At 52.3% G+C, this 23,241-nt stretch overlaps 2 protein-coding genes and 1 long non-coding RNA gene across 9 annotated transcripts; 2 read left to right on the top strand and 1 right to left on the bottom strand.

The window, feature by feature from the left end:
* Positions 1-362: 362 nt before the first annotated feature.
* DDR1 (discoidin domain receptor tyrosine kinase 1) lies at positions 363-14,674 on the top strand. Of its 3 annotated transcripts, XM_016120737.2 has the most exons (19): positions 363-387; positions 1,755-1,917; positions 4,417-4,546; positions 4,639-4,741; positions 4,953-5,181; positions 6,021-6,168; positions 6,419-6,527; positions 6,998-7,184; positions 7,296-7,542; positions 8,055-8,150; positions 8,267-8,418; positions 9,170-9,335; positions 9,950-10,060; positions 11,191-11,435; positions 11,606-11,733; positions 11,976-12,194; positions 12,615-12,849; positions 13,424-13,573; positions 13,691-14,674. In XM_016120737.2, exons 3-19 carry the CDS (start codon positions 4,459-4,461, stop codon positions 13,829-13,831), a joined length of 2,754 nt encoding a protein of 917 aa, XP_015976223.1. In that variant the 5' UTR covers positions 363-387; positions 1,755-1,917; positions 4,417-4,458; the 3' UTR covers positions 13,832-14,674. The 3 variants fall into 3 exon arrangements, with proteins under 3 accessions (XP_015976223.1, XP_015976224.1, XP_036093937.1); XM_016120738.2 differs by lacking the exon at positions 363-387 and having other exon boundaries at positions 1,703-1,917; XM_036238044.1 differs by lacking the exons at positions 363-387; positions 9,950-10,060.
* A 2,695-nt stretch (positions 14,675-17,369) lies between these two features.
* GTF2H4 (general transcription factor IIH subunit 4) lies at positions 17,370-23,159 on the top strand. 5 transcript variants are annotated; one of them, XM_016120715.2, is made up of 14 exons: positions 17,370-17,565; positions 18,205-18,347; positions 18,593-18,697; positions 19,045-19,176; positions 19,435-19,531; positions 19,621-19,709; positions 19,933-20,044; positions 20,195-20,263; positions 20,465-20,548; positions 20,797-20,929; positions 21,679-21,797; positions 22,094-22,151; positions 22,300-22,378; positions 22,845-22,983. In XM_016120715.2, exons 2-14 carry the CDS (start codon positions 18,208-18,210, stop codon positions 22,855-22,857), a joined length of 1,230 nt encoding a protein of 409 aa, XP_015976201.2. In that variant the 5' UTR covers positions 17,370-17,565; positions 18,205-18,207; the 3' UTR covers positions 22,858-22,983. The 5 variants fall into 5 exon arrangements, 4 of the variants coding, with proteins under 4 accessions (XP_015976201.2, XP_015976199.2, XP_015976200.1 ...); XM_016120713.2 differs by having other exon boundaries at positions 17,371-17,565; positions 22,094-22,141; positions 22,845-23,159; XM_016120714.2 differs by lacking the exon at positions 21,679-21,797 and adding an exon at positions 21,139-21,269 and having other exon boundaries at positions 17,373-17,565.
* On the bottom strand, positions 22,210-22,962 carry LOC118614039. The gene is made up of 2 exons (XR_004956017.1): positions 22,822-22,962; positions 22,210-22,709 (listed from the first exon to the last, which is right to left on the bottom strand). It is a non-coding gene; the product is annotated as an uncharacterized LOC118614039 (long non-coding RNA).
* Positions 23,160-23,241: the final 82 nt, after the last annotated feature.

The raw sequence follows: 23,241 nt of genomic DNA on the forward strand, positions 1-23,241 counted from the left end.
CTGGCATTCCAGCCGGCTCCAGCCCTCTTTCTGCTGTCACTCGACTCAGCCAGGGCCCCAGCCCTACATCCTTGCCACTCCTCCAGCCCTGGGCTAGGGCGAGGTGGGCATCACAGTTTAGGAATTTCTCCTCGGGAAGGTGAGGGGGCAACAGTTTTAGGATTTTATGGTTAACTCTATTCTCTGAGGTGGAGTGCTCCTTGGCACCACCATGCCATCTTGCCAGGGTCAGTTTGGGCCTGGGGAGTGGAATGTCCCACCAGGGTGTGAGAGCTGCCCAGGTGAGATTGCTAGGGATACCCTGGCCCCACCCCCTGGTATGACTCCACCTTCCGCCCAGCCTTTCCTGCCCCAGACTCCCCAGCGACAGTCTCAGTCTCCGGAGGGGTAGGTGCTCCCGGAAAGCCTTAGGGTTTGGCAGGAGGGGACGATAGAAAGAGGCAGAGTGACCCTGGTCTGTCTGTTAGTGAGTCTCTTAGCAGTTGGGGGGCCCTTCGATGTGTGTGTCGTCCCAGGGATTGGAGCTCGTGCCCATCTGTGCCTCGGCTCTCCCAAGGGCCAGCCTCTTCCTGGTAGTGCTTTTGTGGGCTTGTTTGGTTGGGACTTTGTGTTTCTTTCTTGGGACTGCACTTAGGGTGAGTTTACATATGCCGTGAGGTGCAATGGAGTGGAGTTCTGCAATGGAGATCTTACTGTGGCGGTGACGCGTAGCGGGTTGACAAGTTTGGGGTATGGAGAGGTGGGGCGCCCCTAGGGCTGAGTGGGGTGAGCACCTCCCAGCACAGCTTTTCTGTCCTGCCTACCTCACCCAGCAGCTTGCTCTCTCTTATTAGATTTGTTTACGCAGTTTCTTTCCTTGTGTCTGATTTTCTCTTCGCCTTCATCCCCCTCCTCCTCCCCACCACTCACCTTGTCCTGGTTTATCCTTACCAGTGGTCAGACCCTCCAGTCCCACCAGGGCCAGAGCTGACTGGGCCTGAGGGGCACTAGGGCCTGGGAGTCTGGATCCAATAGGAGTTGGGGGAAAAAACTGGAAGGTGGAAGTAGAGAGAGGATAAGGCTAGGAGGGAGGGGCTGGCTATCAGGCTCTGGGGCAATGGAGGTTGGGGTATAAAGCACGGGAGGCCCAGAGGGTTCCAGAGAGAAGCAAAGATTGGTGGTGTGCAGAGTGGGTCTGGGGGGGCAGGCAGGACAGTTGGTTGGACAGGTGAGCCCTGCTCCCTTCCCCCATCCAAACTCCTGCTGCTCTGCTGCCCGGGCCTGTGGGAACCTGCTCCTCCTCTGTGTCCTGGGGCTGCTCCCCTTCACCTCCCTCTCCAGGAACTGAGCCCAGGAAAGGGGGAGTAAGGAGTGTGCCATCCCCTCAAGAGGGGCCTGGGTGTGTGGGAGGCCCTAAGCAGGGCTCAAGCCGGAGGGGACCTCAGCTTCACTGTTCTCTCTCGTGGGGAACCTCGGGGCGAGGGGTTGGGGAGGACTGTGGGGACGCCTAGCCGAGGGCGGGAGGTAATGGCGGTGGGGGGGGAGGTTACCCGGGAGGCCGGGTCGGGGAATGCGGGTGGGCGGGGCAGAGCGGAGCGCCTCAGAGCGCTGGGCGGGTGGGTGGTGTCGGGCGTGGGAGCGGCGGGGCTGTGAGGCCACAGCGCCGGGGAGGGCCGCGGCCCGAGCGCCGCGAGCAGGGAGGAGGGAGGGGGCCAGGCGAGGGAGGCGGTGCCTGGGCCCAAGCCGCCCAGCCCTGCCTCCTCTCCCCGGAACAGGCCCCCGACAGCTGCTCTAGGAGCCGCCGCCGACACCCGAGCCTCGCCGGCGCCTCCGCTCGCGCTCCTGGCTCCCGCCACCTCCCCTCCCTTTGCCCCGTTGCCGCCGCCGAGGCCCCACTCCGAGGCCGAATGCGTGGGTCTGCAGGAAGAGCGATGAGAGGTAGGGAGAGCGGCGGAGGACCCTTCGGGGCCAATGGGCTAGTGCGGCAGCCGAAGGATGGGGATCTGGCTGGGGAGGCAGGACGTTCCGGGCTGCTCTTGGTTGTCCAGCCTCTCGAAGTCTGTCCCTGCCCGCCTCCCCGGTGCTCTGGCTTACTGCCTGCAAATGCGGGAACCCCTTGACTTCAGGCAAGTGTGTTCCAGCATTGAGGAAGGACCTCCCTTACTCAGTATGGAAGACAGGTGCTTATATGGCCCCACTGGATCATCTTTTCGGCCCCTAGAGAAGTGGGCCCGCCCTCCCACCTGGCCAGTGCCTCTACCCAGCCAGCTCCCAGTTGGGTAATCTGGCCACAGCCCCACAGAGAAGGACTGGAATGCTAACTTGTCAGTGGATCCGCACTGGATGGTCAGTTCTGCCATGAGATAATGAGTATCCTCAGTGTCCCTTCCCCCACTCCAACTCCCCCCCTCCCCCGCTAGCCTTCACTCCACAGGTCCCCTGATGGCTGGACATTCCTTTCCAGCACCTCCATCCTCAGAGTCTGGTGCTCAGGCTCGCTATTGCTGAGGGCACATAGTTGTGTCCAGAGTTGAGTAGTACAGTGGAGACAGGTGAAAACAGAATGTAAGGGAAAATGGTTCTTCGTTATTGCTACTCCAGCTGTTTAAGTTCTCCACCTCCTTGACTTCTCTCTGGTGTGGTAACCATGTGTATTAGGTGGTGCCCTCCAGTTCTCTTGGGATCCTGCCCTATAAGGCCAGAGTATGTCTCACACCACCCTCAGTTGACAGGAGCATGTGGTATCTGCCATTTCATGTTCACAGGTGTCTGAAGATGGCTCTTCACTAAGTGATGGGCTTAGACTTTAAAGAAGGTTGATATGTGTGTGAGCATCTGTGTGTGCCCTGGCTGGGTGTCTTATGTTGTAAGTCTGTTACATGTGAGTGTCTGTTACTGAAAGTCTGTGACGGGTTGTCTGCGTGTTGCAAGTAGCCCATGTTTACAGTGGGGTCTGAAAGTTTGCGTGTTTGATCACGTGTGTGTGTGTGTGTGTGTGTGTACACAGAGCTATGTGGGTGTTGTCTGGGGTGGGAGTTGGGAGAGGAAGGTGAAGGACCTGCCTTGGTGTCCTGCCCCATTTGTAATTGGTTGTAATGGGTCGGGGTGGGGTTAGGGTAGATCTTCTGGGCCCGTGCTCCTGGAGTCTAACCCTGTGGAGAGAATGGGGTGATAGGGGTGTCAGAGGATTGCCCCAGGCGGCTGTGCTTTTCTCTGCGGTGCTCTGAACACTTCCAAGCCTGCTCTATTTACCTGCTTTGTATTTCTCATCCTGCTTCCCCCTGCTTCCCTCTGCCTCCCCCTGCCTCTTCTCCTCTGCCTGTCTTTGTATCTCTGCCTGGGTTCCTCTTGGTCTGTCTAGCTCCGATGACTCATCTGGGATAGGCATGAAGGTTACTCAGGGGAACAAGGGCCCCGCTGTTCCCAACAGTAGTGGGGGTGGAGAGCAGCACCCAGGAATTCCAGGCCCCAGTGTGTGGCTCCTGGACCCCCAAGGGACCAGGCACGATGCCTCTGGTTCTAGCTCTCCTTCAATACCAGGGTGCCCCCTGCAATTCAGACAGCACCCTCAGCTGCTACTTCAGAGCTGTGGGGTCTCAGCTGCCTCTTACATTCCTGCCCTAGAGCATTGTGGGAGCAGCTGGAGGAAGACAAAGGGATGGGGGAGTATCCCCCACTCCTCTTACCTCCTGGGGTGACCTGGCTTCCCTGTCTTTAGACCCACCCTCATCTCCAAGGCAACTCAGTTTTTTCCTCAGCCCTGGGATCCTTTGGAGGCAACCCCCTTTAGAAAGTGGGAACCAGTGGGGCAGGTGGTCTGGTCTTAGGAAGGGAAGAGCTGGAGTATGAGGGCAGGGCCTGGAGAACCCAGTGCAGACCTGGGAAGAGGACAGGTCAGAACAGCTTTTCCTGCACTGTGGCTGGAGAGCGTAGAACCCAGATTCATAAAGAGGTACCAGCTGTAATGGTTTTAGGTGGGGCAAGTTGCCTGGGTCCCAGTGATGACGAGCAGGGGTTCTCAAACTTTCATGGGCACAGATTCCAGGTACATTGTGTTAAAGTGCAGACGCTAAAGGAGGTCTAGGATGGGGCCCAAGATCCTGCATTTTTCCCAAGCTCCCAGCTGTCATTGAGGTGGCTTAGTGCAGGGACCACACTGGGCCTAGCCAGGCTACAGAGGACTGTGGGATTGGAAGTGCCGGGGTCCCCCCCTCAACTTATCTTAGATTTTGGGGCTTCTAGGTGGCAGGGAACCAGAGTTTAGCCCATGTCACATGGGAAGTATTCTAAAAATATAGCTGATGGCTGTCAAACAACGCCTGTTGTCATTTAACCACTATTATGCCCAAAGCAGCTCATTTTGTCTGTCTTTTGTTGCTGGCTGTTACTCAATCTCTCTGGTTGCCCTTTAACTTACTCCCTATTTGTCCCCTCCAGAGATGCTGCCCCAACTCCCTTAGGCCCAAGCGATCAGGAGCTATGAGACCAGAGGCCCTCTCATCTCTGCTACTGCTGCTTTTCTTGGTGGCAACTGGAGATGCTGATATGAAGGGACATTTTGATCCTGGTGAGGAGACTGGCTCCTGGGTCCCTGAGGGATAGGGTTTGGGGGACAGAGAGTCAGGAGCCTTGACCTACTGTGTGCCTATAATCACCTAGCCAAGTGCCGCTATGCCCTGGGCATGCAGGACCGGACCATCCCGGACGGGGACATCTCTGCCTCCAGCTCCTGGTCAGACTCCACCGCTGCTCGCCACAGCAGGTACCTGGCACGCTGGGGCTGGCCTGGAGGGAACTCCTGGGGCTTCTATTTGCCCTTACAACCCCTCACCCAAGTCAAGAGGCTTAAGAAAGAAAGGGCCAATGCCAAGGAAACCACACAGTCCTGGGGGGGTGGGGCTTTAAATACTAGAGCCAGAGGCAGACATAGGGCCAGATGTTCTCTGTGGTCTCCTGCCTCACCCCCCACCCAGGCTGGAGAGCAGCGACGGAGATGGGGCATGGTGCCCTGCAGGGCCAGTCTTTCCCAAGGAGGAGGAGTACCTGCAGGTGGACCTGAGGCGGCTGCACCTGGTAGCTCTGGTGGGCACCCAGGGGCGGCACGCTGGGGGCCTGGGCAAGGAGTTCTCCCCCAGCTACCGGCTGCGTTATTCCCGGGATGGCCACCGCTGGATGGACTGGAGGGACCGCTGGGGTCAGGAGGTGAGGCTAGTAGGAACAGCACCCGGGAAGGGTGGCTCTCCTCTTTTCTCTGGCTATACTTTAAATGCCACCTATTCACTGATGATTCTCCAATTCCTACCCTCTCCAGCACAAGCCTTTCCCCCTGAGCTCCATCTAGTGTTGCAAACCAGACCACCGTCTGGGGCCTTTCCATCTAAATATCTAATAGGTGTCTGGAACTTACCATCAACTTCCCAAGCTGAACTGGAGCCCCATTCCCACCTCAAGTCTGTTCCACCCCTCTGTGTTCTCCAGCTCAGGAAATGGTAATGCCACGTGCCCATTTGTTCAGGCCATGAGCTAAGATGATATCCCTGATACCTCTTCTTCTCTCACCTCTGACTTCCAAAGTGTCAGCAAAGCCAATCTGTTCTTCCTCCATAATGTTTCCTGAATCGGACCACTTCCCACCAACTCCACCTCTGCTCAGTCTTATAGGGGAGGGGCTGGTGCTCACCACTGAGAATGTGCCTGGCTGCTGCAGAGCAAGCGCTGGGCCCATGCCCGTGGAGTGAACAGAGGGGATGGGGGAAAGCTGAAGCAGAGGGGCGCAAAGCCGTGCGGACTGGGTGGAATCTAGTGCAACAGGATGAGTGTCTTTGAGACAAATGGATGGAGCCAGGCAAAGAGTGGGAGAGCTGACACTGAGAGAGGTGTCAGAGATCTCTGCCGCAGCCCCACAGCCCACATACTCAGTATCATCCTTCAGAGGTCTTTGTGTGGCCATTGTGGGCTAGGCCAGGGAGCAGCTGGTGACAGGGAACTTAGATGTGGCCTGGAGCTTTGCTTGCCCATCCACCCTGTTTCCTGGTCCACAGGTAATCTTAGGTAATGAGGACCCTGGGGGAGTGGTGCTGAAGGATCTTGGGCCCCCCATGGTGGCACGACTGGTTCGCTTCTACCCCCGGGCTGACCGGGTCATGAGCGTCTGTCTGCGAGTAGAGCTCTATGGTTGCCTCTGGAAGGGTGAGTTGTTCAAGGGCTTATCCCCCTGAGAATTCATTTCCTGTCCAGGTACTGGAGGGGCCTGGGGAGAGGGGCGTCCAGGATCCTATCTCCCACTGGAAAGCTGTCCCTCAGAGTGAGGAGAGGAATAGCCAATATTGCTTTCTCCATGCCAATAGGCCTGTGGAGGGGTTATGAGAAAGTAGACTGTTGCAAGGGTGGGGGTCAGAGGCTCTGTGCCTCTTACACCCCTCCTTCCACCCTGTCCTAGATGGACTCCTGTCTTACACGGCCCCCGTGGGGCAGACGATGTACCTAGCTGAAGCCGTGCACCTCAATGACTCCACTTACGATGGACACACCACACACACTGTTGGCGGGTGAATGGAGCAGGCCCTGTAGGACACAGAGCCTGGGATGGGAGGGAGGATCAAGAGGGTGGGATGGGGGGTTGGTAAGTAGTCTGGGCAGTGAGATGGAAGAATGGGAGGGAGATGGGTTAAGTGGGGTCTCAAGGGACAGGACTAGGATTGAAGGGGTAGCAAGGCGACCACAACTAGCTCATGTGACACTTTGTGCAAATTAGAAAAGGAACCCCTTTGGTAACCGTCTGTTGGAAATTGACATAATAAACACACATATAATAGGGCGAATGATGTGTGCTTTGTGTGGCATAGGACTCAAACTACCTGTTATAGTTCTAGGGGTGAGAATTGAGAGCTGTGTGAGGTTGGGGTGAGGGGCTGGGCCAGGCAGTCCAGGCCACTACTTGGGTGGGGTTGCAGAGCACCTGGATAGATGACACTTTCTTCTCTTCCAACCTCCTCTTCCTTGGTCCCCTCCTCTCCAGGCTGCAGTATGGAGGTCTGGGCCAGCTGGCAGATGGTGTGGTGGGGCTGGATGACTTTAGGAAGAGCCAGGAACTGCGGGTCTGGCCGGGCTATGACTATGTGGGATGGAGCAACCACAGTTTTCCCAGTGGCTATGTGGAGATGGAGTTTGAGTTTGACCGGCTGAGGGCCTTTCAGGCTATGCAGGTAAGTGTGTCCAGCTCCCAGGGAGGGCTCTGAGACCAGGGTGGGTGCCCTTGGGGTGCTTCCCCAGGTTCTCCTGGCCTTGGCCCTACGTTCCTCCTCCTTTCACTCTAGGTCCACTGTAACAACATGCACACCCTGGGAGCCCGCCTGCCTGGCGGCGTGGAGTGTCGCTTCAAGTGGGGCCCAGCCATGGCCTGGGAGGGAGAGCCTGTGCGCCATGCCCTAGGGGGCAGCCTAGGGGACCCCAGAGCCCGGGCTGTGTCAGTGCCCCTGGGCGGCCGCGTGGCCCGCTTTCTGCAGTGCCGCTTTCTCTTTGCTGGCCCTTGGTTACTCTTCAGTGAGATCTCCTTCATCTCCGGTAAGCCCCTGATGTAGGCCCAGTTCCCAACCTCTGGGACTGCCAACCCCTCAGAGCTCTAAGATCTCCACCTCTGGCACCACATCTACCCATCACCCATGAGACTTCCCAACCAGGAGAGGCTCAACTAATTTGAACCTCTCTCTCCCCCTTTTCCTCCGCCTTTTTCTGTCTTTTCTTTGTGAGTCTCTCATTCAGCACTGATGTTGAACCAGTATGACAGTGCTGGCTGTTAATGTAATAAAATACTCTGTGCTGTTTGGGAAATTGCCTCCCGATACTGGGATCTCCACCCTGGGCCCTGTATCTCCCCACAATCCAGCAACTAAAGGGTTAACATCCGCCACAGCCAGTTACCTCCAAACCCCTAGAACCCTATTCTTACCACCCATTCTGATTGGTTGGGACAAGTCCTCACCCAGTGATGATGACTGAGTTCCCTAAATCTCCTGCAAGTATACCTCCCTGTGGCTCAACTCCCTATTTTGACTCCCTTTCTTCCTTCTCCCCAGATGTTGTGAATGACTCCTCTCTGGCTCTGGGGGGCACCTTCCCACCAGCTCCCTGGTGGCCACCTGGCCCACCTCCCACCAACTTCAGCAGCTTGGGTGAGCAGCCCTGGGGCCTCCTCCTGGTATGGGTCCTGTGCCGCTTGGTCCTCCCTGGGCACCCCACAGCTTGGGTGGGAAGCTGCCTGCCATTCTGACCCTCTTGCCTCTGCCAGAGCTGGAGCCCAGGGGCCAGCAGCCTATAGCTAAGGCCGAGGGGAGCCCGACTGCCATCCTCATTGGCTGCCTGGTGGCCATCATCCTCCTGCTGCTGCTCATCATCGCCCTAATGCTCTGGCGGCTGCACTGGCGCAGGCTCCTCAGCAAGGTGGGTGGGTGCGGTGGCCAGGTGAGGAAGCCACATGGGTCCATTAGGGACCCAAAACAGCATCTAATTAGAATAACCGGAGGAGGGCTGAATAAAGAGACTACTTACAAAAGTGTGGGCGGGGCGCATGGGCATTAAGTAGAGTAGTGTGGTTCCCTATGGCTAGTCACCATAGAATGGTCATTATTGGTGAGAGGAGGTGGTACTTTGCAGAACCTAGGGGAGTGAGTCTGTAGAGAGGGCCCCTTGAGGGGGCAGTGGACTTTGGTTCAGGAATGCAGCTTGCCTGAGTCTACCCCTCAGGGAAGGCCTGGGAGAATAATCACCCCAACCTCACTTTCCACTGGCTCTCTAAACTGCTGGGTCTCCTCTCTGGCCAACTTATACCCAGCCTGTCTGTGCAGTCCACACTGGTCAAGCCGGGTGGGAAAAGGTGGAGAGTGGAGCTGGAGGAGCAACCAGACGGAGTCTGGCACACCCCAAACATGTCTTTTGGGTGAGAGTCCCATGGTGGTGATATGCATTAAAATTGATAATTATGGTCAGATTTGGGTGGGATCCCACCGTGGAATATCATAGAACTCACTTAAATGCTTTTGAGCCTGTTTCTTTACCTATGAAATGAATAGTAGATACAGCTTTAGACTGCTGAGAAGCCTTAAGGAAAGAATGTATGTATAACATTTAACAAAGACCTGAGATGTGGGCGATAAGCAGTAGCACAATTCACATTTCCTTTCCCCATGACAAGGCCGAGCGTCGGGTATTAGAAGAGGAGCTGACAGTTCATCTCTCTGTTCCTGGAGACACCATTCTTATCAACAACCGCCCAGGCCCTCGAGAGCCACCTCCTTACCAGGAGCCCCGGCCTCGTGGGAATCCACCCCACTCTGCTCCCAGTGTGCCCAATGGCTCTGGTAAGACCTTCCTTGTTCCAGTTCTGCCTCTGTTCTCTCTGCCTATTTTCTTATTGTGTTTCTTTCCCACTCTTTTCCCATTCCCTTCTTTTTTTATCTTCCCCAGTTTCAACTCATTTTCTTATTTCTGTGCCCCTGGTCACCACCCACTATATCATTCAATTTCCCTACTGTATAATGTCCCTCAAGAATTTCCCATGTGTTACCCATAATCCCCAGGGTCTCATACTGTCTCTGTGTCCTATCTTCTCTGTTGTGCCCTCATTGTGTCTTCCTGGCCCCTTTCCTTTCTCCTAGACTCCCTATGTCCCTCCTTTCCTGCCTCCCTCCCTCTCTTCCTTCCTTCCTCCACCATCCGTCCCACCATCCCTCTATCCCTCCTTCCCTCCCTCTGTCTATCATTTATCATCTATCTGTCCGTCCGTCCATCCATCCACCCATCCATCCATCCATCCATCCATCCATCCATCCATCGCTCTCCAGATCCTTGTTTTATCCTGTCTTTTAATATATTTGTTCCATCAGCCCTGGTCTTGCCCTATTCCAGGTCTCCTTGTCTGTCTAGCCTGAGTCTCATCCCTGCCCCGTGTCTCCCCACCTCCTTCTCCCGACAGCGTTGCTGCTCTCCAATCCAGCCTACCGCCTCCTTCTGGCCACTTACGCCCGCCCCCCTCGAGGCCCGGGCCCCCCCACACCCGCCTGGGCCAAACCTACAAACACCCAGGGTAAGCCCCTCTGCCCCTGGGCTATGCCAGGCTCCCCGTACCTCTACTGGGGCAGGGAAAAGTCCTCATACCTTGCACTCCCTCCTCTTCTCACTGTGGCCTCTTCTGCTCTCCTGAGTTTCCGTGGAGGATGCTCTTGTGCCTTTAGTTCTCCTCTGCTGCTACTTGCTCCTTTTTAAGGCCTCCCGTTGAGCTGAGGAGTAGAAAGCTCACTGGTTCTCAGCTCTGTCCCTCTTTTCCTCTTCCATCTCATCTCTTCAGCTCTCCAGAGCCAGAGAGGAGGTTTCAGTGGTAGCCCCAGGTTCTCTTGTAACTCCTCCTTTGTTCTCCCCTCCCTCTAGAGCTGCAAGGAGGAGGGTCTTTCACCCTGGGTGCTTGCCCTCTCCCCCCATGTGTCTTCTCTGCAGTCCCAGAGGTGAAGGCTCACGCCCCTGCCCTTTCTGTCTGCTCTTCCTCTCCTTGTGTTGCCTTCTCATTGTCAGCCCTTCTCCAGGGCTAAGAGGGGACAGCTCTGCCTCCTCTTCTCTGTCTGTAGACCCCTTGTTGTAAGAACCATGAAGAACTGTTCCCCTCTCCTCTCTCTGTGTGCCCTTGTCTCTGCTTGTCTTCGAACTTGGTGTATTGGGTCACGGAGGGTTTGGGTAACTATGGAAGGGAGGAAGAGCCAAGGCTTTAAGTGGTGGGGGGGGGGGTGGTAGAAAAGGAGGAGAACAGCTATGTGAAAAGGAGGGGCTGGCAGTGAGTGGGACAAAGGTTTGGAAAGTAGAGGGCGATGGGATGGCTGGCACCATCCTTCTTCTGATGGTGAGTATAGGAATTCTCTTCCAGATAAGACTTTACCTAATGGTTTCCTGGGCTATGCTGGGATCCCTAGAGAATAAGATATTATATTCTTTGTTCAGCCATCTCCAGTACCTTGAAAACTCTGAAACCGCTAAATCTCATCCCATGCCAGCATATTCTCTGGTTTGAGTTTGGTGGGTGAAATACCAGGAAGATGATGGAGAGTAGACCCAGTCTCTCACCCAAGTGGGAGACAGGGCACCTCTGGGAGGCTAGATTGTTGGAGACCTATGGCTCTCGGGTTGCTCCTGATATCTCTTCCTGTCTTCTTTCCCTCACCCCTCCAGCCTGCAGTGGGGACTATATGGAGCCTGAGAAGCCAGGTGCCCCGCTTCTGCCCCCACCTCCCCAGAACAGCGTCCCTCATTATGCCGAGGCTGACATTGTCACTCTGCAGGGCGTCACCGGGGGCAACACTTATGCTGTGCCTGCGCTGCCCCCAGGGGCGGCCGGGGATGGGCCCCCCAGAGTGGATTTCCCTCGGTCACGGCTCCGCTTTAAGGAGAAGCTTGGTGAGGGCCAATTTGGGGAGGTAAGGAGGACCCCTGCCAGCCATCAGTAGTGTCTGACTCTATCTGGGGCTCTGACTCCATACCCAGATTTCCCCTTTGGTCAGGAACTTGTCATCTGTGACAATATTATCCTAATTGACCTTGGTGAACTGTGTGACCGACTATCTAGCAAATGACCTTCTTTCTCCAGGTGCACCTGTGTGAGGTAGAGAGCCCTCAAGATCTGGTCAGTCTCGATTTTCCCCTTAACGTGCGCAAGGGGCACCCCTTGCTGGTAGCTGTCAAGATCCTACGGCCAGATGCCACCAAGAATGCCAGGTGAGGACCAGGGACAGCATCTGGAAGAAGGAAGGGAAAGCCATGAAGAGCAGAGAGCGATCTAGAGAGAAATGTGATAGAGACAACAGAGGGGTGTCTGGGGAGGGAGGCTTACTACTCAGGCTCCCACATCACCAGTGAGTCAGTGCATATGCCAGGGTGGGGTGCTGGTTTGTGTGAGTGGGGGGGAAGGTATAGGTCAGCCCCTCAGTGTCCCCGCTGCCTTCTCCCTGCCTTTCCAGGAATGATTTCCTGAAGGAGGTCAAGATCATGTCAAGGCTAAAGGACCCAAACATCATCCGGCTCCTGGGCGTGTGTGTGCAAGACGACCCCCTCTGCATGATTACCGATTACATGGAGAATGGTGACCTTAACCAATTCCTCAGTGCCCATCAGCTAGAGGACAAGGCGGTTGAGGGGGCCCCTGGGGATGAGGAGGCTGCCCAAGGACCCACTATCAGGTACCTACTTACCCAGGCTGGCCCTTACATGAGAGCTCCCAAGAGGGTCTCCTTCTCTCCCCTTCTCCAGCCTGGTGGCACAGAGGGGAGCATGGGTGAAGAGGCAGGAACAGGTTCCAGGAGGGGTCTTGGGATGAGGAACATGTTTATCCATGCACAGTGAGGGTGCCAAAGGGACTTGGACCCTGTCAGGAATTTCTCCATGCCTTCTGTCACCCTTACTGCCCAAGTCTGGATCAGGGAGCGTAATAAAAGTCTTAGCTCCCTGGGGCTTGATGAGCCAAAGAACGGTTGAGTGGGCAACTGCTTGCTGGCCTCCACCTGGGCCTTCCATCTTTGCACCAGGAGTTGGGAATCTATGAGGTGGGGATGAGCCCAGGGCTGCCCCAGTGACCTTTTTTCTTTGGCTCCCTTACTTAGCTACCCAATGCTGTTGCACGTGGCAGCCCAGATTGCCTCAGGGATGCGCTATCTGGCTACACTCAACTTTGTGCATCGGGACCTGGCCACAAGAAACTGTCTGGTTGGGGAAAATTTCACTATCAAAATTGCCGACTTTGGCATGAGCCGGAACCTCTACGCCGGGGACTATTACCGTGTGCAGGGCCGGGCAGTGTTGCCCATCCGGTGGATGGCCTGGGAGTGCATCCTTATGGTGAGAGGCTAGAGAGAGGCAGGCAGGGCAAGGGAGCACTGGCTGCAATTGAAGCTCTTATTTCATTCATTCACTTGCTTTCCTGGACTGCAGCTTCCTCATCTGTAAAGTGAGGGTTTGGTTAATGCTCTATAAGATTCCCTCTGGCTCAAGGGACTGGAGAAAGCAGGGAGATATGGCATGATAGGGAAGGGTCCGGAAGCCAAGAGATGGAGTCTGGGTGGCAGAGAGCAAGAGTGACAAAGGGAGAGACGAGGCCAGTGGTAGAAAGGGATGAGTTGGGAGCTAGTCAGGACTAGAAAATGGGGAGTGGGGGGCAGGCAGGAGGATGGAAAGGAAAGCTAGAAAAGGGAAGACATGTGAGAGAGGACTAGAGTCTGAGAAAGAAGGCAGAATTACTGGGAAGGGCAGGATTACTGGGATAAAGAGCCAGCTGAGGAGACTGGAGCGCACAGGGTTGGGAGGGAGTCAGGCCTGGGGAAGTGCTGAGTGGACGTGGCCTCCCTGGGGAAGGGAGGAGGGTCTGTGTTGCCTGATGCCTTTCTCTGCCTTTGTTGCCTTATCCATGAACTAGGGGAAGTTCACAACTGCGAGTGACGTGTGGGCCTTTGGGGTGACTCTATGGGAGGTGCTGATGCTCTGCCGGGCCCAGCCCTTTGGGCAGCTCACTGATGAACAAGTCATTGAGAACGCAGGGGAGTTCTTCCGGGACCAGGGTCGGCAGGTCAGAGGAGAGGGGAGGGAAGATGGGGCGAGGGGACTGGGAGGGCCAGAGCCTGTCATCCGAGGGACTAAAGAACATTTGTTCCCTGCCTTTTGTCCACACTGCTGCATAATGTAGGTGTACCTGTCCCGGCCACATGCCTGCCCACTGGGCCTGTATGAGTTGATGCTTCGGTGCTGGAGCCGGGAGCCTGAGCAGCGACCACCTTTTTCCCAGCTGCATCGGTTCTTGGCAGAAGATGCACTCAACACAGTGTGAATCCAGTCCCAGCTGCCCCTCCCTCAAGGAGGATTCAGGAGAAGCCAGGAGCACAAAACGAGAAGAGCTAATGGCACTCCCACTTTCCCTTCCAACTGCCCTTCACCTCTGAGAGAGGGGCAGTGTGATCACAGGTGGGCTGGGCCTGCCAGGGAGCTGATGACATTCTCTCCCCAGACATATTCTTATGCTGCTCCTCTTCTAGAAGCCCCCGCTGCCCACCCAGCTGGCCCTGTGGATGGGATCCTCTTGGACCTCTTCTAGCTGCCCCTTGGAGGAGGGTGGGGCAAATACAGGGCAGACACTGGACATAGCCCACTGGATCACCCGGGCCCCACTGGACAACACTGGTACCTGGAAGGAAGGCTGTGGCCTCCGCCATCCACAGCCTCTCTGCAGCACACACTGGACTCTACTGGCTGAGAATTTGGGGAATGAGGAAGACAAAAAAGGGAGAAAGATCTTCCCTATGTCTACCCCTGAAATTGTCCTCAACTTTGGCTTCTCCCGCTCCTCTGAAACACTGGACCTGGGGGGTATCCCTGCCCCCAACCCCCAGTCATTCCCAACTTCTACCTGCCATGTTGTAGCTAGAACTTCTCTAAACCTATATGTTTCTGTGGAATAAATATTGGGATTAGAGGGAAAGAGGGAACAATGGCCTATGGCCCTGGGGTTGGACATTTCTATTGTAGCTGCCACATTGGTTTTTCTATAACTGCTTGGGTTTGTACATTTTTCGGGGGAGAGAGACAGATTTTTACACTAATATATGGATCTAGCTCAATGTAATTTTAATCCCCTGCACTAGGCAGGTAATAATAAAGGTTGAGTTTTGCACAACTATGAATAGGTTTCTTGGGGTTTTAGTAAAATCTGCCTTCTGCTCCTCCCCTGTCCCATTTTCCTCTCTTTTTCTTCTTCCACATTCCATTTCCTACCACGTATTTGCACAGCATAATATTCTGGTCTCCATAAGCCAGGCCCTTGCCTGTGGGACCTCAGGTCCCACATGAATGTATGAACCTTGTCAACTCCAACACGAGTTCTGCAGGAGGCCTGAAGGGAGGAGGATTAGGTCTGGAGGTCTTAACCCATGGACCCCTCTGGCAATCTGGAGAGGTCTACTGATTCCTTCTCAGAATTTGTTTTAAAGCCCATTAAAATGGTGTGTGTATAAAGATAGATAAAAGATTATATAGGAAGTCAATCTAAAGTTTACCAAAATGTTAAAAAAAATTAGAATATAGTAACATGCTTTTTAATATATTAACAAGATCTAGCATAATAACTACTGACATTTCCAAATAGTGTAACAATAAACAGTATTCTGAGATTTCTACAACTGTAGTGGAATATGAAAATAGCTATGGTGTTACACACTGTGCTAATACTATTGAGGGTTTTGCTTATATTCATAGTTGGAGGAAATAAGAAACTTCAGTTAGAGGTTAATTAAACTAGAGGTGTCTTTTTCTCTAGCCCACATTTTAGGACCCAGGTGAAGAATAGTTGGATTAGGCTGATCAAGTGTGCAGATCACCCAACGGGTGTGAGCTGTTTCACTGGGAGCCAGAACCAAGAGCTTAAATTATCTCAGGCTTGGAAGCATGAGCCACAACCCGCATAAGTCAGATCACTGTGATCACGATTTAAGATGGGCACTGACAGGTTGAGTTTAGAAGCCAGAACCCATAATGGTGAGGAAAAGAAGCCATACAATTAGCTGATGGGAAGCAACCTGTGGGATCCTGGATCCTGGATCTCTGTTCTTTCTCTCCATGATGCTGCCTGAGGGAAGTCATAAACTCTCCATCACAGGAAGTTTTCAAGCACAGACTGGATAGCCGTATGCCAGGGATCTCTTTCCTAGGAGCCCAGGTAGAGTTCCTAGGACCCCAGGTAGAGTTTTGACAACATTGTAGAGAATGGTGACCTGATTTACCCAGCTCTCCCTTGCTTGCTCCTATCAAAATGAATTATATGAACTGCTTGATTTTTACACACACAAAAGTGCTTACAAAGATGGCATTGGATTATGTATGCTATTTTGTAATCTGTTTTTCTTCCCCTTGTGACAGGTTATATGTAGCCCCAGGCCAGTATGCAAGCAGTGATCCTCTTTAAGTATTGTCCAGTGTTCTACATGTTTTAGCGATCCACATTTTATCTAATCAACTCTCAATGATGGACACTTAGGCTATTTTCATTGTTTTCATAATAGAACAACAAACACTCCAATAAATATCTTTGCATCTATATCTCTGTACCTAGGTGGGAGAATTTCAGTATGATACATTCCTAAAGGGGGAGAGTTGGTAGGTCAGAGGGTAGTCACATTAAAATTCTTGGTATATACTGCCAAATTGTCCTTAAATGCTTTATTTCACTGTCAATCTTCAACAAACGTATATAAGCCTGCGAATGTAGGCTCATTGACGTGGTCAATCCTTAATGATTTTTAAATTGGATTCTTAGTGTTTCTTACATTTACTCTTCCTTCATGACTAGTGAAGTTGAATCTTTTCATTTGGTTATAAATCATTTGTATTTCTTCTGTTTATTGCCTGTTATCTATTTTGTCAATCTTTCTATTGTGTTTTTTCTTATTGCTTTGTTAAGAGTTCTTTGTGTTTTGTCCATGTTGTTAAATACTTCTTCTTAGATTGTAATTTGTCTTTTAACTCTAACTAACATTTGCCATAAAGTTTTGTCAGTTTTATGGCATTCTTTGAGGATTTTAACCATTGATCGCTAAAGAAACGGAATACGAAACAAACTGCGTTGGCACTTTTTCAGCTGTCCAATCGTGGGCAAATTTTATCTCACTGGACTTTGGTCTTCCAGTCTGTAAAATGAGAATATTAAAATTTGCCTTATAGGAACTTAAGGAAGCATGTAGCTCCGGCCTTGGCTGAAGACGTTTTCCCTTCCTTTTTCCTGCAGCGGGTTCATAAATCAAATCAAAGCAAATATTTTTTAAAAAATTGTATTTATTAGGATCTTCTAACTAAACGGGAGGCGAAAGCATGGTGGACGTAGCAGTTTAGATTTATTATTTAACGTGCCCAGTGAGGCGCATTGGATCGTGTTAACAACTTCTAACTTGCAAAAATGCCCTGGAGGGCGCAGTATTCCAATTTTACCGGGAGCAACTGAGCTCAAGGAAACCAGTTTCGTGTGTCTCTAAACCTAACTGCCTCATCACCAAGCTGTCTTCGCGCCTCCACCAGGAAGTCCTCGGGCATTTCTGCCCCCGGGGTTCCGCCTCCATTACTGGTCGGTTAGACAGGCGGTTGGCAACGTGAGCGGATGGCGACACGGAACTAACTGGCTCAGCCTCCGATGTCCCGGGTTCTCTCAATTAAAGACCAGCTTTTTTCTTGCCGCTTCCCCGCGGTGGCTTTTGGGAGTTGTAGTCATATGAGCGTCAGCCTACTCTGAGGTGAGCTGGGACAAAACTCCAATTCCTAGTATGCCCCGCGGCGCGCGAGTGTAGCGCCTATTCTTATCCTTCCTACTTTTCCATTCCTTCCGTTTTCCTTTTCGTCTGAATCTTCCACTCGGGACTTTTCCTGTGAAATCTTTCGTCCCGCCCCCCCCCCCCCGCCCCATCTTTTTCTCTCATTTTTCACTATCCTTTCCCCTATTCCCAGGAGTCAATGTGGCACACTGACTCTGATTAAGCGACGCTTCGAGACTCATAGTACACGAGTGGGGATCGACAGAGAGTGGTAAGGGGTCCGGGAGAGAGGGGGTGGCGAAGTGTAAGAGGAGTTGAGTCAGTGGCGAGGAGTGGGAGGAAAGTAGGGGAGAAATTAGGAGGTCGGTCAGTGTAGAACATGTTGAATGGGGTGAAGTAATCTTGGGGCGAGGGGGAGAGAGAGAGAGGAAAGAGTTGGAATTAAATTTGGAAGACATAGAGGGGAAAGGTTCTTAATTGCTGTGCTCAGCTGGAGAAGTGGGGCCAAGAAATAGATGAGAACGTCTGACAAATTTGGTACTTATAGGCCGATCTGATCAGGAGATGTGGAAGGGAGAGAGGTTTGGGCTCAAACAAGTCATTGTTACTGCTTAGTGAAGATGAGGAAAATCATTGAAATACAAAATAATTTTGCAAATACGGGACACTTAACAATTCTGTTACTTGGCAATTGAGAGAAAACTGGAGTTGAGGCCAGAAGTGGGGTGAGGAGGTGGTAAAGGAGGGGAAGTCAGTCAGGTTTGGGAGAAACTAGATGAATGATGTGGAAGAGGAAACCATAGAGAAGATAGGTTATTGTAGGGCCAGTGGATCTGGGATTGGAATGAGAAAGGTGAGGGATGACACTAGGATCGATTAAGGGGTTGTTTCTAACACTTGAATTTCTCAGGCGATGGAGAGCATCCCTCCAAGGGGTGTACTAAACCGAGTACACCTACAATGCAGGAATCTCCAGGAATTCCTAGGGGGCCTGAGCCCTAGCATATTGGACCGATTGTATGGGCACCCTGCCACCTGCCTGGCTGTTTTTAGGTGAGGATGCCTTTCATGGCAAGGACGATGGTGGGGAAATGTAATGGGTCCTGCAAACTGAGATAAGTTATTATAGGCAGAGTGTAGTCCTAGGGGGCTTGGAGATTAAAGTGTCAGGCCAAAACGTGTTTGTGGGGGCAGCAAGACTGGTAAGGGTGTGGGGAGTGAGATGAGATGTTTGAGAGACTGAGATGCAAATCTAAGACAGTTGACTGATACTAACATATTGCCTCTGTCCCCTGCAGGGAGCTCCCATCTTTGGCTAAGAATTGGGTGATGCGGATGCTCTTTCTGGAGCAGCCTTTGCCACAAGCTGCTGTAGCCCTGTGGGTAAAGAAGGAATTCAGCAAGTGAGTCTACTGCATTCTCAGCCAGATACAAATTTCTCAACAGTTAGATTTCCCAAACTGCTGTTCTTTGAAACATTTTCAGGAAATATTAATGGGTACACCACAAAATTTATGATTAAATTAGTTTGGGAAACTCTGCATACTGTATTTTCTCTCTTGAAGAGGTTGTGATGTGTATAACAAGACTTTGGTAGGTGTTACAATAAAGAAATTTGCCTTAAGACATTGATTTCACTCTGAAACAGTAATCCAGGGATCACCTGTTCAGAAAAGGCAGAAGCAGAGACCTTCATGGGTCTCCTTTTTGTTTTCCAGACACCTCTATCACCTCTCTGCTTCTGTTTTAGAGCTCAGGAGGAAAGTACAGGGCTGCTGAGTAGCCTTCGTATCTGGCACACTCAGCTGCTCCCTGGTGGTCTCCAGGGCCTCATTCTCAACCCCATCTTCCGCCAGAACCTTCGCATTGCCCTTCTGGGTGGGTATGTTAATTCTATCTCTTCTTAAACTTCTTAAACTTTAGGGAACTAAACTTCTGGAGAGGGAGCTCCTTAGGGGCCTCTGGAACTTTGTGGGCTCCATCTTTGGGGGCTCCTTTAGGAATGAGTTGGACTAGGTGTGGCTGCATGGTGTAGGAAATGCCTCTTAATTATGGCCCATGGGGGCAAGAGTGGAAAGAAGGCAGGGGGCAGGTAGGGAACACAGGCAGGGCTCCTTACTCTTCACCCTTCCTGGCATAGGGGCAAGGCCTGGTCTGATGACACAAGTCAGCTGGGACCAGACAAGCATGCCCGAGATGTCCCGTCACTTGACAAGTATGCTGAGGAACGATGGGAGGTGAGGACTTGGGAGTCTGTGTGTCTCTGCTTGTACTCCTACTTCCTACAGATCCTAGAAGCATCTCTCCTTTCTCTTTTGTTTCATAGGTGGTCCTGCACTTCATGGTGGGCTCCCCTAGTGCAGCTGTCAGCCAGGACTTGGCTCAGCTCCTCAGCCAGGCTGGGCTCATGAAGAGGTGAGGAAGCCAGAGGTATAACAGCCCCCTGCTTTGCCATCTCCTTAGGTCTCTGCTAAGCCGAGTGTCCAGGCAGGTCAGGGTTGCGGGGAGGGGGAGAAGTTGACTGATAAAGGAGGGCTGAGTGGAGTACAGCCATAGATAAACTAAGAAAACACATGAGAACACAAGTGGGGATGGTGGTCTTCTGTTTACACCTACCATTTCCTCTCTTCATCTCTAGTACCGAGCCCGGAGAGCCACCCTGTATTACCTCTGCTGGCTTCCAGTTCCTGTTGCTGGACACCCCTGCCCAGCTCTGGTACTTTATGTTGCAATATCTGCAGACAGCCCAGGTGAGGAAGCCTGGGGCTGCTTGCCGGCACGGTCTGCTCTTCCCAGGATCCACTGAGAGACTACTGCCTGCAGACTTGGTTCCTGATTTATTTTCCTTTCATTTTTTTCCTTCCATCCCTCCTCCTTTGTCTTTGCCCATTCCTCCCTAGAGTCGGGGCATGGACCTAGTGGAGATCCTCTCCTTCCTCTTCCAGCTCAGCTTCTCTACTCTGGGCAAGGTAAGGAGGGGCTGGAGCTGAGGGGTTGGGTAGGCGAGCTGAGGTGGAGGGAGATGGGAAGGAGAAATGAGGTTATGGGGCAATAGAGTGAAAGAATGAACAAAGCACGACCAATGATGGGAAAAGAACAAGTGAGTGTACTGGACTAGGAGAGAGAAAATGGGATGTTTTGGATCCCAGCTGGCTACTTCTTTTCCCTAGGATTACTCTGTGGAAGGTATGAGTGATTCTCTGTTGAACTTTCTGCAACATCTTCGTGAGTTTGGGCTTGTTTTCCAGAGGAAGGTATGAGCACCCATATACGTGGCTTCTAGGGAAGAGGCAGGGTGGTATGTTGCCCTGGCCTTTAAAAAGGTTGGGGTTTCAGATGGCAGAAGGAAGCAGTTGCCAGGACTAAATACCTGGGTCCTTTGGGAGAGAGAAGTTGGGAGTTGAGGCTCTGCACTGGGAGGGATCCTGTGTCTCAGGAAGGAAGATGTAGGTCAGGGACACCAGAGAGAGAGCCCTCTGCCTTTCCCTTCTGTCTTTTCCAGAGGAAATCTCGACGTTACTACCCCACACGCCTGGCCATCAATCTCTCGTCGGGTGTTTCTGGGGCTGGGGGAACTGCGCATCAGCCAGGCTTCATAGTCGTGGAAACCAATTACCGACTCTACGCCTACACGGGTGAGGCAACAGAGCGCCCCTGGGAAAAGAGGTTGGAGATGGGAATCGGAGGGTGGGGGAAGGAGGCAGGAAGGCATGCCAGTTTTTGTTCAGTTCTCCTGGCAGTGTACAGAGTTTTCTGACATTTATCATTACACTAAAAGGAGGGGCTCGAGGGAGTCTGGGTGTGGGGTTAGCCTCCTCATCCTTTCTTCCTGTCCCTGGGTCAGAGTCAGAGCTGCAGATCGCCCTCATTGCCCTCTTCTCTGAGATGCTCTATCGCTTCCCCAACATGGTGGTGGCGCAGGTGACCCGGGAGAGTGTGCAGCAGGCTATTGCCAGTGGCATTACAGCCCAGCAGGTATCCTCAGTTGGGTGGTGGGAAGACAGGCTACATTTGGGCTATGGGGTACAGGGTGATCGCCTTACAGGAGGCTAGTACCAGGTTTGATACAATGTGTGGTGGTGACTTGTCTATATTTGAGCATAGACCAGGCACGTAAGAAGTCGAGGCATGGGAATAGGCAGACCTTTGAGAGGGAAAACCTGAAGGAAGGAGGTATAGCTCTGGATTTGTGTCTGGGCATCACCACTTCCTTAGCTGCATAAATAGCCTAGTCGCTTTATTTCCCTGAGCCTTCATTTCTTCATCTGGAAAATGGAAATAATGAATTTTCATCTCACTGGGTTGTTGGGAGGTTTCATTGGGAGAATAGTGGTAAAACATTTAGCTCAGAGCCTGCCAGGCAGTAAGTGTTGCTATTTTAAAGAGAAACAAGACTATGCAAAGGGCAGACGTGCCAGAGAAGGAATAGCAGACATGTCCAGTGTGAACAGCAACTTGGGACAACAGCCGAAAAGGGAATGGGCTGATGACAGGCATGTGGCTGTGAGTTTTTATTTTTATTTTCATTTTTATTTTTTTTTGAGAAAAAGATATTTTGAAAGTACATTTTAGAAGGAGACGTGCCTGCCTAAAGAAGGCTGCAGCCCTGTGGAAATTAGGAGATAAGGAGATAAGATAGTACACCTCCAAAAGAGGGGTGGGTTTCCTGCCAGGAACGCTATAACCTTGGCTACGAGTTTTTAAACAGTAAGTTGGTGTTCTAGTGACATTAGGTAATGGCATAGATAGCTTTCCTGCCTTCTTATTCGAGTCCTTGATTCTGTTATCTGTTTTCCTAGATCATCCATTTCCTAAGGACAAGGGCCCACCCAGTGATGCTTAAACAGGTACAAACAGGTACCAAACTGCTGGAGGCTGACAGCCCCTGGCACATGATGATGGGATAGAAAAGTGAAAGGAGCAACCAAATCTAGGGAATGGGTGGAGGGTTCAGGTAGTCTGGGGCAGTATTCTTTAATCTTACAGGTATTCATTGCCCCTGTAGACACCTGTGCTTCCACCTACTATCACGGACCAAATTCGGCTATGGGAGCTGGAAAGGGACAGACTCCGGTTCACAGAGGGTGAGTGGCTTCTGGTGGTTGATACTTGATCATTGGCCAGAGGAAAGACAATTCAGTCTTGATGAGCTGAAAAAGCTATTCATGCATTTTTTTTTTTTTTGGTTTGCTGCATGGGCTGAGAGAAAAGCTAGCAAGACACTTTTTATTTTGGAGTGAGTAGATAGTAAATATCTCAGATCAGTGCAACTTGGATTTAGCTAGAAAATGGAACTTGGGAGGGCTAATTCACAGTAATTCATTTTTCTGGTTTTGGTGAGCATTAATGGGTTTTCTTATTGGATTATATTGACTTCCTGAATATGGTTGAATCATGCTTGTGTTCAGAAGAGTCCTGAAAGAGACAAGCACAGAGAATTAGTTTTTAAATGGTCCTTGGTGGCAAGCCCAGACCACTGCCCTCAGGCTGCCACAGAAAGGCCCCTCTTCACGTTCTCTCTCCCCACCTCTCCTGCCTTCCGGCCTCCAGGCGTCCTGTATAACCAGTTCCTGTCGCAAGTGGACTTTGAGCTGCTGCTGGCCCATGCGCGAGAGCTGGGCGTGCTTGTGTTTGAGAACTCCGCCAAGCGGCTCATGGTGGTGACCCCTGCTGGGCACAGCGACGTCAAGCGCTTCTGGAAGAGGCAAAAGCACAGCTCCTGAGAGTGGAGACTAGGACCGGGCGGCATTAGCCGAACCGTCGCGTGGAGGCGGGCGCGGCCCCAGAACTCAGAATTTTTTTATTGACACTTGAGGATGTGTTTAATAAAGTTGTGAATGTGAGCCGCGCGGCTCTGGGAGCCTCCCCGCGGGACTTCAGCTGTACGCTGCCGACGCGGCCTTTGGGCTGGGCGGTGGAGAGGGGGTGGGGCTGAGCAGCCACTGCA

This window comes from Rousettus aegyptiacus, unplaced genomic scaffold, assembly GCF_014176215.1.
Source record: "Rousettus aegyptiacus isolate mRouAeg1 unplaced genomic scaffold, mRouAeg1.p scaffold_m13_p_1, whole genome shotgun sequence".
NCBI lineage: Eukaryota > Metazoa > Chordata > Mammalia > Chiroptera > Pteropodidae > Rousettus > Rousettus aegyptiacus.

What these genes read in the sequence shown, in the direction of transcription:
- DDR1 (XM_016120737.2), top strand. Translation starts at nt 4,459, where the DNA reads ATGAGACCAGAGGCCCTCTCATCTCTGCTACTGCTGCTTTTCTTGGTG. An exon ending in GAAGGGACATTTTGATCCTG is followed by an intron (nt 4,547 to 4,638) that starts GTGAGGAGACTG and finishes ATAATCACCTAG; the next exon opens with CCAAGTGCCGCTATGCCCTG. An exon ending in GCCCAAGGACCCACTATCAG is followed by an intron (nt 12,195 to 12,614) that starts GTACCTACTTAC and finishes TCCCTTACTTAG; the next exon opens with CTACCCAATGCTGTTGCACG.
- GTF2H4 (XM_016120712.2), top strand. Translation starts at nt 18,208, where the DNA reads ATGGAGAGCATCCCTCCAAGGGGTGTACTAAACCGAGTACACCTACAA. An exon ending in AATATCTGCAGACAGCCCAG is followed by an intron (nt 20,045 to 20,194) that starts GTGAGGAAGCCT and finishes ATTCCTCCCTAG; the next exon opens with AGTCGGGGCATGGACCTAGT. An exon ending in GGCTTGTTTTCCAGAGGAAG is followed by an intron (nt 20,549 to 20,796) that starts GTATGAGCACCC and finishes TGTCTTTTCCAG; the next exon opens with AGGAAATCTCGACGTTACTA.